This window comes from Perissodus microlepis, chromosome 13, assembly GCF_051167445.1.
Source record: "Perissodus microlepis isolate ML-2025 ecotype Zambia chromosome 13, ASM5116744v1, whole genome shotgun sequence".
Lineage (NCBI taxonomy): Eukaryota > Metazoa > Chordata > Actinopteri > Cichliformes > Cichlidae > Perissodus > Perissodus microlepis.
Genome location: NC_140473.1, coordinates 15,946,038 through 15,964,496, shown reverse-complemented (window position 1 = coordinate 15,964,496; position 18,459 = coordinate 15,946,038). Strand labels below are relative to the sequence as shown.

The 18,459-nt window shown below is 40.8% G+C and overlaps 1 protein-coding gene across 2 annotated transcripts in view; it reads right to left on the bottom strand.

The window, feature by feature from the left end:
* The window catches only part of marchf8 (membrane-associated ring finger (C3HC4) 8), a 94,265-nt gene that overhangs the window by 24,864 nt on the left and 50,942 nt on the right, over window positions 1-18,459 (bottom strand). For both annotated transcript variants that reach the window (XM_084948747.1, XM_084948746.1), the window contains exon 3: window positions 1,843-1,893. In XM_084948747.1, the coding sequence (XP_084804873.1) occupies window positions 1,843-1,893 (51 nt within the window). The remainder of the gene's footprint in view (window positions 1-1,842; window positions 1,894-18,459) is intronic.

The window sequence follows — 18,459 nt, the reverse complement described above, 5'->3', positions numbered from 1 at the left end:
AATACACTGCATATATGCATAAAATCATCGTCTTCAAGCAGCTTCTAGGGAAAGTGGTCTCAGGGAGATGCCGTCTTAGTGAAAACACATTACCCACCTACAATAATCCACTGCTAAATCTTCTCACTTGGAGTCTCTGTCAAAAGATTATTGCACCATTTCTTTGTCTGCGATTCTCAAAACGGTCCACCGACTCAACCGGGCAACCTTTACAGTCATAATCTGACTCACTCTCCAACTCTGAAGACCCCCAGCAGGCTTTTCCATCCAGAGAACAATTTATACCAACTTAATACCTGCCAGTCAAATGCATTTCCCTTTAGGAACGAGTAGGAAACACCAGCTGCCAGACAGACCGGTGATTATTAATTAAATCTGTCAAAGTTAAGAGCTTTATTCAGACTTTATGTCTATCATTTCATTACAAACACATTTGTCAGAGGAATGGGGATCTATATAGGACATTCAATGACAATGGACTGCGTCTGCAACCTGATGAAATCCACCCCTCCATTTATGAATGAGATTTGTGTAGAAAGCGAGTGACACTGCTCTCTCTCCACAGACACTGAATAAAATAATTACACTCCATTGAAGAAATAACCTGTTTCTCAAGTGTAAGATGAGATGAACACCACTCAAGTTGTTTCCTAACAGCTGGCTGGAGCGACATATTTAAAGAGCAGACAGGAGAGTGGTGTAACCCTGTCCTCCTAGAGTGATTAAGTGCATTTCCCATTTACTGCTTGTTTCTAGGCAAAGTGGCGCCAGTCTTAGTATCGTAACTTAGAAGCTATGAAAAGTCATGGGAAGATTAAAAACTTATCACACATGAAAACACCCAGATCAAAATTATTATATGATCATATAACTTTATAGCTTTTGCTTTGAGGATTGCAAAAAGTTTTGTTTGCACGTACTCTAGGTACAACGTTCGCAGACTTTGTACTCACTGCCGCTGCACTGACATAAAAATCAACTGTAGTGCGCTATAAAGTCTGGACCTCCTGGATTTAACTAGAGAGCAAGAAGTCATTGTAACTAAGGCTGGGGTGCAAATTGGCTTCTTGGTGTAAAAATACATTTCCCTTTACACGGATTATCAATGGTCTGTTGTACTGCTAAAAAATGTGGCATTAATATATATTTTATATCAAGTTACACATGATATGTTGAATGTCTACAAGGTATGGCACATATAACAGATTTATTTGCCATCAAATGGGCATATTTTTGTAAATGTGAGCCAGTTGTTCCCCTGCAGACATGAAGTGGCACACTGCCTTAGAAAAACTGCATTTTTGTTACTATAATCGTTATCCTGCAAACGATCAGTGCATTTGTCTCTCGGGTGCAATACCTCTCATCTTGCTCATGTTTAAAGAGCGAGCAGCTCATGGATCAAATGTTATTGCTGGAGCCTTCCCGTGGTGACAGAATGACCCTGACATCTATTAGCACAAGTAAAGGTTTTATCCTCTAAGAGGCTCATGAGGGGACAAAAAGACTGAAACCATAGAGCCATTTTCAATGCAGGCTGTAGCTTTGCCTATGGGAGCCATGAAGCATAAAAGGAAAGAGAGAAAACGTAGAAAGACAGAAGTCTCAGAGGTTGATCAGAAAGGCGGCTCTGATTGTGGCGATGTGATGAGAACGAGGCAGGTCATCTATCAGCTGCTTACACTCCCGTGCATGTCTACCTACTCTGTCAATCTCCACCTTCAAATACAGCTCACCTCACTGTCATATTCTTGTCTACAAGTGTGCTCCCTTTTCTCTGTGATGGACCCAGGCTGTACATCTTCTATTCAAATTTTTCTCATTTGTATGTGCTTTGCTCACCTTTGATATATTGCTGGACCGGCTTGCTGAAGGACCCAGAGGCTTTTCATTCTGTAAAAGATAGAACGACAGCTCCAGTAAGTGAAAAACATTCAGAAACACAAAAATGCCATCCAGTCCGTGCATGCACTGTACATCAGACAACAAAGTGAAAAGCTGCCTGACAGAAATATGTGAAATGATAGCATTATCATGGTAATGTTAGCATTAGCAATATTTACACTGCTCACCGGGTTAGCTTAGTATGCTAACTTTTGACAATTTGTACTAAGCACGTCGTTCAGCATGAAACCTGAAGGTATCCGAATATTGTTAACTAAAAAGTTTTCAAAGGATACATAGGGCTGAAATACTAAGTCCATCATTACTGCTTCCATAGGAATTAAGAGGGTATGTAGCAGCTAGGTGCTGCTAATTAACTGCATGTGATAATCAGTTCTGAATTCCTCCAAAAATGCAGAAGTTCAGAAGTTTTAACATAATGTCACAATCTTCCTAGTGAACATTCCAGCAAATTCTCCCAATTGTCAGACTACACAGCATTAAGAGAAATTGCAAAAATCCCAAAGAGCAACATGTTAAATGTTATGTTCATGACAGTACAATAAGGAAAAAAAAATCCAAGTATAACTTGTTTGGAAGGTTTTGCATGTTTAAAGCCTCTTCTCTCTAAAAAGAACATAGCAGCACGGTGTAGGTTTGCAAAACTGCACCTGAACAAACCACAAGATCTCTGGAACAATGTCCTTTGGACAAAAACCAAAACCAAAGTAGAAATATTTAGGCGTAATGCACAGCACCATGACCAAAGACATCATAGCAACATGTTGAATGTGACCTGGGGACTGGAAGGCCCCCGGGTCACCTATAAACCAAACTATTCTAGAGTCAAATGTGAGGCCATCTGTCCGGCAGCTAAACTTGGCCAAAATTGGGTCAAACAGGAAAGCAGCAGCAAATCTACTACAGCACGACTGAAAAATAAAAGAAAAGTGCTGCACAGATCCAGTAAGTCCAGATCTCAACCTCATTAAAATATTGTGGTGGGACCTTAACAGAGCTCTAAAGAGCTGTACCTGCAAATCTTAAGGAGCTGAACCAACATTGAACAGAACAGTGAGCCAGAAGTCCTCCATAGTTATGTGAGAGATTATTGTTATTATTATTATTGGTAAAGGTGGTTGCACAGGCCACTGAATCATGGAGTGTACTTGTTTTTTCAGATGACTACATAAAGAAAATTTTCAAAAAGCTCTGTAACATGACTGTTGTTCAATCTGGGTGAACGCAGCAGAACAACACTACCGTTTCTACAGGCATGCTGCTAGGGCGTCTTGAAAATAACCCCCCCAAATGTATGATAAAATAAATGAAAAAACTCAAATACGGAAGGATCAACTAGGCCCGATTCTTGGTCCTTCTCAGTGTAATGCACTACATTTCTTAGCATCTCAAGGGCCTGCAAGCATGTGCTGTTTGGCATTTTAAGTTGGTAAATCTAGTTTCTCTGGCACAAGACAAAAGGAGGACAAGCCGATTGTATAACGCACCCATCCAAACTCCAAATCAAATTCAGTCACAATATTTGTATCATTACCCAGCAAGCAAAAACAGGCAAATATTTCCAGCGTTCAGCATAGTCAAGTTTTATAATGATCCTCGAGTCGCACTAAGTGTTCTCGGCTTGCATCAGAGACCGAGACAAACAGCCGCTGGGGCGCTGTGCTGCATTCAGTGCTGTTATTAAGGCTGGGCATGGTTCCTTAATGAGTAATCAATCATAGTTACATAACATCCAAGTTCACACCAGGTCTGACAGGGCTGTGTATGAGTTGGATACAAACAAATCTTTGCAAAGAGAAACCAGCTCTGTGGGGAGAGTTTTTCAAATTTATGAAGACATGAAAGTACGGCCCGATTAAACTGTTGAGGCGTAAAAATTGGCTATATTAGCCCCCGCTGAATTCTGCCTCCTCTTCCTGCACGCTGTAGACCACACATTGTGCGCTCAGAGACCCTTAAACAAGCCGATCCCCAGTGGTGATTAGTGCAACGTGACCAAAATGTAATGTGTCAATGAGTTAATTAGATAAACTGTTAACTGTTAACTCTCCTGCACTTATAGAACACATTTTAAAATGTGTTGCTTTACAGATGACTTCAGAGAGCTTTTCTCATTAATCTATTTATAGGATTCGGATTCGCTCAAAGACACTTCGGCATGTGGAGAGAACACGAATCAAACCACCATATCTGCGGTTAGTTGACAATCCACTCACTCTCCTGTGAGTACCAATCATCCCTGACATTTAATACTGCTTTATTCACCTTCTTACCAAGTATGTTTTGTGCTTATGTTTGCTTAAGTGAAAAAAATTTCTACTTGCTTCAAGTCGATTTTCTTCTCAGTAGCACTCTTGTTCAATTCTTTAAGAGTTTGTTTTAAGAACAAAAGTTAAGTTTGGAGGATTTTCTCTAAGAGAGAGGGAGATCCAAAGAAAAAAAAAGCCAGAAAGTAATCACATCAAATAATTTACAACAACCACTTTCTTGCTGTTTAAGGCATTAAACAGCAAGGTAGCATCAGAGTCAGGCAACCCTTAAAATTAGAGTGACAAGAGAAAAGCGCTACACCTAAAATGTAATTTTTACTATTCATTTGGTGGATTTTTCTCCCACTAATTTAACCTCATAGGACCTGGCGTCCACATATGTGGACATCACATTTTGGGTTATTTAGACTAAAATACTCAATTTTGCTCTACATGGGCCTGATATCCACTTACGAGGACATTATATTGCTACTGTTCTATCAACATTTTAAACGAATGTCTTCATATGTGGCTCTCATTTTTCTTAAAAACAAAAATAAGGTAAAAAAAAAATAAATCTTGTAATTCTTTGTTTTTACATTCATCGGGCCCCAATATGCCCAAATATCAAAGAGAAATTAAAAATGCATGCCATGGAAGAGTTCGGGTCTTAGGAGGTTAAAGAACATGGTGTATTTTTGAGTGTATTTAGGCCCCAGGGCCTTTTGGGAGTGCCTTCCCATTTTCCTACACACACACACACACACACACACACACACACACACACACACACAGAAAAGCAGTATTTGTTTTTGGAGATATAAACACTGGGAACTTTTATTTTGTTAATAAGTATCAGCAGCCGAAGTGTTATCTCCACCATTTTTTGCCAAAACAAGCCTACACCCACACAGACACACAAACACGCCGTACCACTAACAGACTCTACAACATGTTACAGTTTCTAATTACTTAAGTGCTTGACGTGTCCTAGCTGTGACTAGTTGCCATAGTAACTGAGGACCGTTGTATGTCCCGAGTCTCAATCACTTGCTGCATCTCCCCGCCTCCTTATATTTCCGTTCATGTAAACATAAGATAAAAAACGAAGGACACTTGCAACACACCCACCAACTAACCCAGACCTTCCCTTCCTTCTCCTGTATTTTCCATGTTGATGTGGCAACTTGGATATCGTTTCTTAGCTAAAACTATGTGATTAAAATCTCTTAACTAGTAGAGTTTGGACAATGCACTCATATGCAGGTGTAAAAATTCCTGACCTTTAAGGTACTGTCCTACTGTCTTGTGTTCTTCTGTGGAGCAAAGTGCTGCGGCAGCAGTGAACGCAACTGAAGAGGAGGCAGCGCTGACATCTCGTGTCATTGTTTGTTGACTCAAGCGTCAAAGTTGTGGTGATTATCTCCAATCTCAAAATGCTTTTATCTCAAGTTTAAATGGGAAATCCTCCAGTATGATGCACTTCCTGGTTTATATTGCCACATAACTTTAAGCACTTGACACACAACAAAAAGTACAGAGATTACATGAAAACATGGTGAAAAATGAAAAAAACATCTAATTACAAAAATGTACTTTTGCAGATCTAAATGCATGAAGAACCAAGATGGTCTCCTGCTGTGCTAGCGGATTAAGGTGAAGCAGTTCCATGTCATTACTCCTTCAGTGCATTCAACACAATGGCACAAAATGGCAAATACAGCTCTCAATGGGCGCAATTTGTTCAGCAAATCAATTGTCAAATAGTCGAGGAGCATAAAAATTCATTTTTTCCTTCCAGGAGATGACAGCGAGGGATAAAGGGAACAGGAGACTAAAAGAACAAATTGATGATCCTTGCCCTTAATCCTTCCTTCTTGGTTAAAAAAAGCAGGAGAAAGCGATAACAAGAGCACATCCCCAGACTGAGGGGTTCTGGAAATAACAAGGCCACAAATGGACTCGTGGCTTTTATAGACAGCAGTGATTAGAGCAGACAAGCTGAATACAGATGACAAAAGAAGAGACGGGAAATACATCTTCATTTGTCGTCTCGTTTAAGCACAGGTTACAGTTAAAAACCCGCACTGCCTAACTGTCTTTCCTACAGTACAAGGTCTGCGAGTCACCTTCACTGCCACGTCTGTAGACTATAAAGGGTCTGCTTCTCTAAGCTCATGCATAATTCTGATAAGGGAGAGTTCAGGTTTCACAGTCCACTGTGCCTGTCCTTCTCCACCTCCTCTGTGGGTCTGTTAGCAGCTCCAGTCTTTGATAACACAACTTTCATACTGGACTCTGAAGACTCTGGCTTGTAACAGAAGAAGCTTAAGAGAGTACAGAGGAGGAGAGGTCATATTCGGGGGGATCACTGTGTTTTTCAAGGGTCTGTTCTTAGCCCACAGAGAGAAGGGCTCAGCTCACTTTTATGGAAGAATCTCAAGAAGATAAGACTTGTGAATTTAACCCAGACTCTCTCCAAGTTCCTTTCATCACCAGAAACCATTTGAACTTGTCAAAGATTGTTTCTTTGTTCAGTTTTCACCAATAAAAAAATAAAAAAAAAATCACCCATCAACAATTTGTTTAGATCATCATCATATACCTCTATTTTTTAGTAGGGCAAACAAACATAATATGAAACATTTAGCCTCGTTAATCACATTACAGGTTTTGAAACTGAAATTGTGATCTATACTTAAAACCTAGAAATGAACCAAATTGTCGATTAGAAACATCAGCAACAACTTGCAGCCAGTTTTTACAAAAGTCACAGTTTTTGAGAGCCCACGAAGCCTGCAGCTCATTTTCAAGCATCTATCCCAGTTTTTCCAAATTCAAGATGATGCCTTTTAATGTCTTGTTTAACCCAAACTTTCATTACTGATGCACAACCAAAGAGTAATTAAATATGGATGGAATAAATGTAAAAAGCTTTGAATCGTGTGCTGTTGGAGGACGGATAGTGGTAAGAGCAAAACTGTCCAAACAGTCCTGCAGTAAATGTCTGATTTTCTACTGAAATGCTGTTTTAGAGAAGTTAATCTTGCTAACAGCTGCTTCCGTCCGCTTTCCGCATCATTTCTCGCCATTGTCGCACCAGAATAAAGATAGGTCTTGTGTTTGAGGTCAACAGCTTCTCAGAATACAAACCTGAGACTTACAGTCAGCAGGACTGTTTAAAGCACCATCTGCTCTTTGCCTGAACCGGCAGCTGCATCAGTCTCAGTATCGACAAGCAGGGTTTAACACACGAGGTCACGAGTGAGAGCTGCTTGTCAAGTTTGCCATCCATAAATAAATAAATAAATAAATAAATAAATAAATAAGAAGGTACTTTTTTAAGTGCTGAAAAAATGCTGCTTCTTTTATTTAGGATGATTTTTAACACTTTTTCACTGCAAATCAATGTGAAAGTACAATTCACTCTTCTCAGTCTGTGTGTATTATTTGTTGTTGCCCCTCTCAAACGTTTGACTTCACCCACTTAAGATTCTTTCAACGGTTCACAGAGGACATGCCTGGACATGCTGCATCTCTGATCCATGGAAAGCTCGATAATAAAAGCACGTTTGGCAAAGGCACTAGAATTTATTTTACGTCTTTCTTCAGAAAAAGGAAACACTGGTGTTGCTTACTCACAGTAAATTATTCAACTTCTATTATCAGAGCAAAATAAACCGTTCATCATCATTACCAGCAACATCTCCTGCCCGGAATAGTTTAATCATTTCCAGGTTTCAAGGCTTTCAACTTCCTTAGAGACAAAAACAGAACAACAAAGACGACTATAATGACAAATTTCAGGTTCAACAACAGAATCACAATGGGGGGGGTTTTCTGGGAGGGGGGAATAAACACCTTCATTAGGGTGTCAGTTGAAGGATAATTGGGAAGAGTAAAAATGGATGTGGGGCATTTTAATAGTCACCTTGAAAAATGGGCCCAGTCAAAAAAAACCCACCTTTGTTCAAAAATGACTTATACATACAAAATATCTCAAACAAAACCTCAAACTTAATTCATTAGAAGGGTTAGCTCTCTCTGCCCTGTGCAAATAAAGCAGCTTTTTTTGCCAACGTAACAATAAAGAGTTGTAGTACCTCTTTATCATCTCCTGCTACAAATTGCTGACATTGTAACAAGATGGGAGGAAGAGGAAAAGACATAAAAAGTAAGAAGCAGAGGAGGCAAATGAATGATTGCCATCAGACAGTGGTAATAAGGTGACTGTCGAAGGAATTAAATCAGCAAAATTAATGGACAGATGTACGTGTGTGTGTACGTGTGTGTGTGCATGTGTGGCGTTTTTTTTTTCTTCCTCTCTCGTTCATTCTCTGTAAATTCATTACAACTCTACACGACCTCTGCAGGCTGCTGAACTCTTCTATTCAATAGAAGATGTATCATTCGCTAATCACCACAGCTGAATGACCCACAACTCAGCTACGCCTCTGAAAGCTCAAACAACCACAGGGCTGCAAGCCATAGCTTTGACTTTTTCCTGTGCATGCTGTGTGTTCCCCCCTCTGCAGCAAACAAACAATACAACCAACTGGAAACTTATTGATTTGCCCCAAACTGCAGTTACTTTAAAGCCCATTTGAGTCTGTCTCCAAAAGCTAAATTCCAATTTGTCTTTTTGTTAGTACCATTGTCTCCATGCTACATCATAACAGGTCTCACTGGTAATAGGACTACTGCTAATCTTGTAGACCTTCCCTCTCACCCTTGCTGGGATGCTTCTGTCACAAATAACCCCTGACACTCATTTCCACCCACTCCACCCTGACTGCACTTTCTTCTTCCCAGGTATTTAAACTCATCTGCTTTCACTACCTCTACTCACTGTTACACCTGTCTCCCTCACATTCATGCACCTGTTTTCTGTCTTGCTTCTACCGACTTTCGTTCCTCTTCTCTCCAGACTCTCTTCCACCTGCTCCCTACTCTCACTATAGATCACAACGTCATCTGCAAACATCATAATCCACAGAGAGTCCTGCCTGACCTCATCTGTCAACTTGTCCACCATCACTCCAAACAGGAAGCGGCTCTGATGTAATCCCACCCCTCCCTCGGACCCTTCCACCTGTCACTTCTCCTGCACAGCCCTCACACACATCCACTCCAGACTTCCTCATAAAGTAACACGGTTCCTCTCTTGGCTCTCCTATCAAACACTTTCGTTAATTCCACAAAGACACAGTGACCTTTTTTATACTTCTCCATCAGCACTCTACAGCCTTCAGAGAGTTCCATTAGTACAAAAAGGTGCATGAATATAAATTTCTTTAAAGTAATTCAACACATGGCAGAACATACTCCATTCAGAATCCAATCCATTAAAATGTTGCCTTCCTACAACCACATTATTTGACCAGTTCAATACTGTAAATAATCCTTAAAGTCTTTAATCTCAAGGGTCAAAATCTGAAATGGTGTATTTGTTTGTGTTTTAGCAGATAAACCCTGGTGGGTGTTATGGATTTAAAAAGGCAAAAAAAGAAGAAACATAAACAGAAGAAATTAAATAAAAGCTGTGTGCATGCACACTTACATTACCCACACAATTCACACAAAATGTGTTACTATTCAATTTTCACATTTAAGTCTTCTGTACGTTGCATACTTGCAGAGAAGGCTGAAAACATGACCAGGCTGTTAAAGCTCCTGCAGCGTACACCCACACATGTACTCTGATCACCCAGAACAACTGAAAACAGCACTTTATATTTCATCTGCAGAAAAAACCCTAATTTTACACGTTTACTGCACTAGAATTCCGAATCTTACATTTTTATCATGGAAAGTTGTGCTTCCATGACACTTTCATGGACTTTCAGGTTTGTTTGCTGTTCTTGTTACAGTTTTCACTTTGCCTTTAACAATGTGATATCCCATTGCTGATTATAATTATCTTTTAAAATACAATTATTGACACAATGTTAATATTACATATTAGCACGACAGCACTTTGGGATACAGCCGCTCTACCTCCTTTCATTCCTACTTTGAGTGTGCATTTGAGTGTGCACACACACAAACAAAACCCCGACACAAAGGTAAACATCAACATGAGTGACAGTAATAATATATGTTATTTTTCTATATTTTTTGTACTACTTGTAGCATTTTTTGTGTTCTGGTTTTAAGCAAAACAGGAATATATACATGGATTCAATCACATGAACATCTGCATCGTAGGTTCCTCCTTCAATGAAGACTAAGGTTTAAAAAATAGGTTATGAAAGTGACTTCTGAGGAAGTAAAGTTTTGCAGACTAAAGGCACAAATGCACACACGCGCACACACACAGTTTTTAGTTGAATCATAGTGGTGCTTTCTTCTTTTGTTTTTGAACGCACAAACTGCAGACAAAAAGGCACAAGATCTTCTTTCCAAACGCAAATAATAAAACGAGATCACATAAAAAAAAATCACATAAATCAAATGCCATCAATGTCAAAGATTCCATTATCAAGACACTGTTAGCCTGGAAGTACAGCTGGGGCGCACAAGTGTGCGCACAGGACAGACTGGAGATAAAGGGATATCTGAGTAAACACCGCTCTCATTCGCTCCTCTGTTGTTGAGATTATAGTCACACGTCATCACAATATCAAGTATCCACAAGAAAGAGTGCCATCGAGGGAGGAAGCTGGCTTTCATATGGTTTCCTGTCCTGTCAGTGTCCAGTGGCCACTTAAAAGGGAAATACAGGCTGACTCTGAGGGGGCAGCTGTGCAGGAGATCAGAACCAGATGAGTGAACACAACTATGCGCAGTACCAACCATTAATGGAGAGCTCGGCTGACCACAGAAGTTCCAGCAAACCTACAATAACTGTGTCCAGGAGGGGGAAAGAGGCATGATATACAAAGGAGGTCATGCACTTTAGAAAAATAGGTGACAAATTGAACAAATTACAGATTTTTAGGTGCAGGTTTCTGCAAGATCTATCCTTAAATTGGATGCTATAGACTTTTCTGTAGAGAGGAGGAAATGATTAATCAAATGGCAGCCCTAAAGTGTCGTTGCTCAGCATCAGTGTGTGTCTCTATGCACTCGTGTAGGCGTTTACAAAAAACACTGTGGAGACGTCATGAGAAGGAGACAAACCCCCCACTCCACAGACTGTATCTGTGCATTAATCGACAGCTTTCACACGCCTCTGTGTGCGTTATGTCTGTGCTCTCATCAGACGTACGTGAGCTTGTGGTTTTCCCCTTCTTCCGCCTCTTTTGTTCTGTCTGTCCCCCATCTTCTTTCATCTTAAGCATAATTATATCAGTATGTCCAAGCATGAGAGACAGTGACCATCACATGCAATGCAGTACTGCATGGACGGTGGCCTATTCTATAGTCAATATAAAATTCACCAACAATGAAGCACCACAAGTTGGTTCTATAGTAGCTGCATGACAAAGTGAAAGCGATGTATGACCCGGGCCCGACTGCTCTGAGAAAGCATCAAAAGGTCCAAAGATACGGTGAAATATTTTTGTCACCCTACATGAAAGCCACATTTCCTCATTAGCTGCACTTGGGCGTGCACTCTCCTACATGACACAAGTCATTATTTATAACTTGCGTGAAAAAGTCAAGCTACAGATAATTAGTTCAGCGGAGTGCCTCCTAACTAGCTGCATTATTAGTGTTTGAACCCATGGTCCCCTTGTGATAAAATCATTACACTGGCAGGCTCACAGAGACAAGCAGGAGAGGAAGGAGAGAAATGCTGACCGTGAGTCATCACATCAGTGAACTTTCAGTTTCAAAAGGGAACTCGCAGACTCTATTACTGGCACTCAGTTTAAAAAAAACCAACAAACAACAACCAAAAAACAGAAAGAGAGGCCAACATGAAGTTCAAACACGTCTTTTCTTTATAGCTGGCAGCATTTAGCAGCTGCTCAGAGAAGCTTTAGCTTTAGCACCCCCCTTTTTTTGGGAAAATCTTTTAGTATGTAGCGTGAAGATTAACAATGGCATAAACGCGCAGCTCTCAGTTCTGCTGAATATTAAAACCACACTTGTGGGTTTTCAAAAAGGAGACTTTTTTAAGAGGAAACAAGAAGCAGAAGTGGAAAAGAAAGCAGCGAACACAGGTCCTGGTGCAAAATACTTTGCAAAATAAATTGTCAAAAGAGCACTGGGAAGGTACCCTGAAACTCCTGCAGCCTGTGCATCACTATCCTCTCCTTCCTCGGCCTCATCACCTTCTTGGCTCCTCTTCCTGATTTCTCCCTTCATCTCCCCTCTAGAGCAGGTTTTAAGCCCTGCCATGACATGTGACTGCACTAATCTCCCCATCACCCCCGTTACCAGCTGGCGATTTGACACAAAGCTTTGCGATTTGGTGCATCAGTCGATGATGTGATATGCCAAGCCACTGACTAACAGGGAAAATACATATTTAGACGTCAGACTTCTCTTGTGCGTTTATCTGGAGCAACTGTGTTTAACTATTAGTAAACACTCACAACAGCACAGGCTATTTTTTGCACTTACAGTTAAATGACAGCGCACATGACCAAAGACAGGGCTTAGTTTACAGTGTCCTGTACTTTGGCCGCCTGTTACCAAACACGATGACAGCACTCAAACTGAAAACAGTTTGAGGGAAGTTATATACAGTATGTCTGCGCACCCCTACTCATCCTGAACAAAAGGTCACCGGCACAGGAGAATGTGGGTCAACCGTTCACGCAGAGGAGATGGCGGATGCTCCCCTATAAAGACAAAAAAAAACCAAAACAAAAAGACGCATGTGGGTACATGCACCGAATACAAACGTGCAAACAGGATCCCTCAGCGAGAGAGAACAAAGTAAACAAAAGACACAAAAGGAGGGCAAAACAAATGTAATGTACTCTCTCACACACACACACATAAAGCCATAACAACCACCATCACAGTGATAGATGGCTGTCTCTGTTCATTTTAGTCTTCATTCCTTTCTCTGACACATACGCACACACGTAAAGAGACACATTCCTGGCAACTCTTTCATCACTCGGCGACTGCAGTGGAAAGAAGGCCTCAGCATAGCAAGCAGTGATATGGAGACCACAGTGAGCCTCACTTCCCGTTTATTATCACGATCTTTTCTCTGAATAAAGCCTCATACAGGATCATTTACTGTATAGATGTACACACGATGAAAGCAACATTTCTGACAGGATCTATCTGCATTCGTCCCCGAGCGGGAGCAGCAGCAGTGTAAATAAACAAGAACAACAATGACATCAGTACAACTCACAAACAAAGGCAACACAAATACACACGGCAGCAACATCACCAAGAGCAAGAATCTGTACCTGAATCTTCATCTTCCAACAGGAATTCATGTCTGGATCCTGGAGTCACCTCACCCTTAGTCACACACACATAAACTCATCCACCCACACACACACACGCGCGCGCACACACTCACCCTCTCACACTGACAATGGTCGTTCAGGGAGGTTGCATGCCCCCTCTATAAATCCCTGAGGTGAGCTGAGACCGAGAGAGACACCGAGAGAGAGAGACACCGAGAGGGAGAGACAGTCGAGCCAATGCGGAAGTAACAATGTCAGCCGTCGCCGTGGCGACTGGAGCTACCTCAGCAGAGCGCAGAAACAAAGACAGACACAGGAAAAGATAGAGAGAGAGACGTCAGAGGGAGGGAGAATAAGTGGCTGCCCTACATTTCTTTAAACAGACACACACACAAACACACACATGCATATACAAACACAGAGGCTGAGCTGCTACCGACGCTGCTGCTGCTGCTGGCTTGTCCAGGCTTGCTCGCCCTCTCCCTCTCCCCCCCACACACACAGAGTCAATCTGATACTGTAATCCCATTGGCTGAGCCACCACTTCCTCCAGCTGATCTTGATGAGCAACGGGGGGAGAGGCCAATGTTGTTCAATCATTCAAGAGAGGGAGGGTGGTGCCCTTTAAATAGACTCCCTCTGCTCGGTACACTGAGCTTAACCTAAAAGCACCTCCCTCTAACCCTACTTAAGCTTGTCCTACACCAACAAACACACACACACACACACACACACACACACAGACACACATACAGAGCCTCCTCCTTCTCAGTCCATTACTGTTTTAAGACAAAGAGTTAGCCACCAAACCTGTTTTAAGCCACTGTCACTGTCCACCAATCCGAGAGGGCCTTACTGCCGTCTCTCCACCAATCCCCGGCTGGCAGCAAGGGATGCAAGGTGGAGCAGAAATGACAGAGGGTAATTTATTACACACATCCTCACAGCTACATTCAAGGACAAAGCTACAGTATAGCAGAATCACCCAAATAAATACTAGGACAAAGGGGATGAAACATAATAATAAACACACCTATTAAACCTTAAATACAGCCGTGACTGACAACAGAACTGGTGGTTGTGGTGGTGGTGTTGGGGGGGGTGCAAGAAATTGAAGCATGCAAACATCCTGTGTCTGCCACCAGCAGATCACATCCTGCATGTACAGCAAAAAGTCCCACAGGGCCCATAAAATTTGACTGTGGGTCACTCTGGAGTATAAATCCCTGCTTCATATAACATTAACTTAACCTGCCTTAACAGTCTCACCTTCCCTCAGGGGATCAATATTGATTAAAGTGTTGCTAAATCGACCTTTTCTGGACTTGTACCTTGCGGGCTCAACAACCTCAGAGCCCACTTAATGAGAATGAATGATTTTAAAGCTGCGTTATAAGTTATCTGCTGTGTACAGAGACATGTAGATAATGTATTATTTGACTTGTCTTATAGCTTTTGTTGAGCTCTATTGTTCAACTCATTTATTATTCTAAAACTGTATTGTAACAAAGTACAAATACTTCATTACTGTACTTAGAATTTTCAGGTATATGTAACGTTTTAACACAAATGTCTGTACTTTCCATTCCTCACATTTTCAAAACAGGCTCGTTACTTTAGGTTTAATGTATTTGAGTGTAGTTCTGATTTTCCAGCACTACATGCTTCGAACATCAAACCAATTATAGTCTAAATGGAGGAAAGAATAAAAATCAAAAAATGATCTTACGGGTGTATTCATCACTGGGGCTTGAAAGTTTCCAGTTTTCTGTTTTCTGGAAACCTGAAACTTAAATGTCGTCTTTAAAGCCTTTTGGTTTCACTTCTGTTCTTTAAACATTGATGAGCCACTTCAACCAGTCTTAGGGTTCCTCCACCTGCTGAATCCCACTTTAATGATTAAACAGTTTTTTAAATAAAAAAAAAAAACCAAATCATTTTGCCCATGTAATAGTTTTTAATACATTAATATAAGGTTCAGTTAGCGCTGCACAAAGCTATAAGAAAGGTCCTTTTCTCAGTCACCACGGATGACGCACTAGACTTACTGTACTATGTAAAGAAAGGCCAGGTCCTTTGGATTACATAACAAGCTAAGCGGCACTTTACCTTAGTAACACTGCTTAAACAGCTTTGGCGTCGCAATAGTCTTAGAGCAGAGTTGCTGGTCCCACTCATGAACTTTGCCCAGTCAACGCAACAGAGATTTTAACAACCGAACAACAACAGCCACATCGCAGCCATGCATCACACTTTGAGTGGAAAATAAATTTACTCAAGAATAGATCAGTTTACCTGAACTTTAATAATTTTCTTCTACAGTCATTAATATTCATTTTAGATATTAGACATTAGAATAATTACACTTCTTAATCCTCTACAGGGATTAGCAGGTTAAGACGTTTTTGAACACTCTGAGATTTGAATATTAAACAAGAAATAAAATACAATTAGTAATAAAATATAGTTTTATATGTGTTCCTTAGTTATTTGTTTACTTGTTTATGCCCTCTGTGGCATTCAAAAAACAAAAAACTAGCGTTACCAACAGCACCCTCTGGTGGACAAAATATGCAACAACATTGATAACATAGGTAAAGGGTGTTTCTTCCATCTCTTCTTTACTATTTAAATTTTCATTTATCTTTCATTATAAATGCCAATACATATACATATAATATAATATATCTAATAACAGCCCACCGATAAATTAGTCAGGCTCTAGTCAATAATAAAAGACTAAATAAACAGTAAATAAATTACTATGTAGTATTGCTAGATATTCTGAAAGAGGTAAACTTTCTAAGAAGTGATTTTCAGTATATTATTAACATCTATTATTCTTCTGAAAGTAGGACTTTTACTTAAATCTGTAAGCAGTACTTACTAAGTTTACTGCTGATGTTTTCTTGAGGTCTGCTGACACAGATTTCCGAGACAAAAAGACAAATACTCCGTATCCCTCAGGTTTAAAATAAATAATGATTCCACATCATGTGGCACCTATTAGATCATTTTCTTGTGAAATACCACGAGGCCAAAAATTGTACAAAATAATGCAACTATAGTCAAAATAATGAGGAAAACTATGTGATGTGGTTTAAACGCGTATATCAAATGAGCATTCCCACTTTACCAAATCTTTTAAGTTTTCCGCTGAAAGTGAGATTTGATCATGCCACATTCTCTCGAGTACATCAAAGCAGAATAAAAAGTACAAACCAGCAAAACAGGAGCAAGCACAAACCACCGCAGTCTCTAAACGAACACTACGAAATTGGATCCAGGACGCAGTTGGACTAAATGACGGAGCAACAAGCGAGAAGCTGATTGCCCCGAGTGAGGAGGTTTGTATAATGAACTCCTGAATCCATTCAGCGCGGCACAGTTTCTAAAGGTAAAGCCGATGCATCGAATTTACAGCACATTATCACAATGTCGCCAGTCTTGTCACTCCAGCAACTGTAATCTTTGCAAGTTTCAAGACAAGCTAATGTTATTTAATCTTGGAGGGGGAAAAAAAAGCAAGACAAAGAGGAAAAGATCAGAAAGCCAATACAAGAACCATCAGCTGTCAGATGATGCAAGTGCAGCTTTTTCTGGTCAGTCAGCCAGCAGCTCTACGCATTAACATAACATGATGAGGTGAAGATCTCACAGCACAGGTGTCAATAAATATCGATCGCAAATTGCTGATAATTACACTTTAATTGCAGTTCAGGGCATTCGACCCCACTGTTGCGCTCCACAATGTCGTTTACCTCTATATCACCAAAGCCTCTTCAAATGTGATTGGTCAATAGAATTTATGGTAGAAACAACTGCATCAAAAACCCTTTCACAGAGACTACAGGTTGGACGGAGAGGGCATACAAAACTGAGAGACACAAGGCAAATATTCGAGAGTTGGACGAGGGAGTAAAGATATACATTTAAGGGAAAATGTGAAGGGACGGAGAGAGACGGAAAGCGGAAAGAGAACTTTTGACAGGCTGATTTCTACAGAGGGAGAAACATGTCAGATATCCCGCTGGGTGTGAAATTGAGCTGTAATAGCCTTTTCACTTCATATTCAAATACAGTCATGCATACTGATAACTACAACTCTACAGCTTGTATGTCTGCAGCATCAATCAAATCTACCTCCAATTAAGAGAACGGGACGAGGGGAAGAGAGGGGGGAAGAAAATGAGAGGTCCGTAAGGAAAGTCTCTTTAGAACTTCAGTTTTTTGGGTTTTTTTGGTTTTTTTTTTTAATATTCTGTAAAACGTTGAATAACCGCAGTGGGATCCCTTGCAACTTATCTGGTGTAACCATATGCAATTCTTTGATCTGGGGCTTTGCTTTTCATTTACATATCTCGGTATAATGCAGCAGAGGGTTGTTTCTGCGCATGGTGTATTCATGGGACAATCTCCAGACTCGAATACACAAGCCCAAACATTAAGTGGGCCGTCACCAGCGGCAGCACAGCCAGAGCACAAAGCCATCAATTCACCATCCCAAAAATAACAAGAGGCTGACAGTAGCAGTTTCATTGATTTGCAGCTCTCCCCACTACCCACTGTCCTCTTGCCCCCGTCTTGTCATCTTTTCAATTTTGTCACCCAATGGCGCACATCTATCCCGACGTGTGAACACCGATGGAGAGCGGCTGAAAGGGACGGCTGCTGCGAGGGCACGTGACCGTCAGCGGGGCCGATGGGTGGAGAGTGGAACAAAACTTTAAAGTGACCTCCTTCTGCGAGCCACACTTTCAAAAGCTATTTCTGTCCAGGCTGTGTGGCAGAGATCGGACTGTGGAGTGTTGCCAGTATGTGCCCGATTACAGTGTTAAACAATGACAAAACAGCACGCAACACTCATGCTGGTGCCGGTGTGACACACACGCGAATGGTATTTAAAGTCAGCGGAGAAGCCCACATGGAAAGTTTACCTCAAGAAAAAGAGAACTTCAATTAAACTGCACTAATTCAAA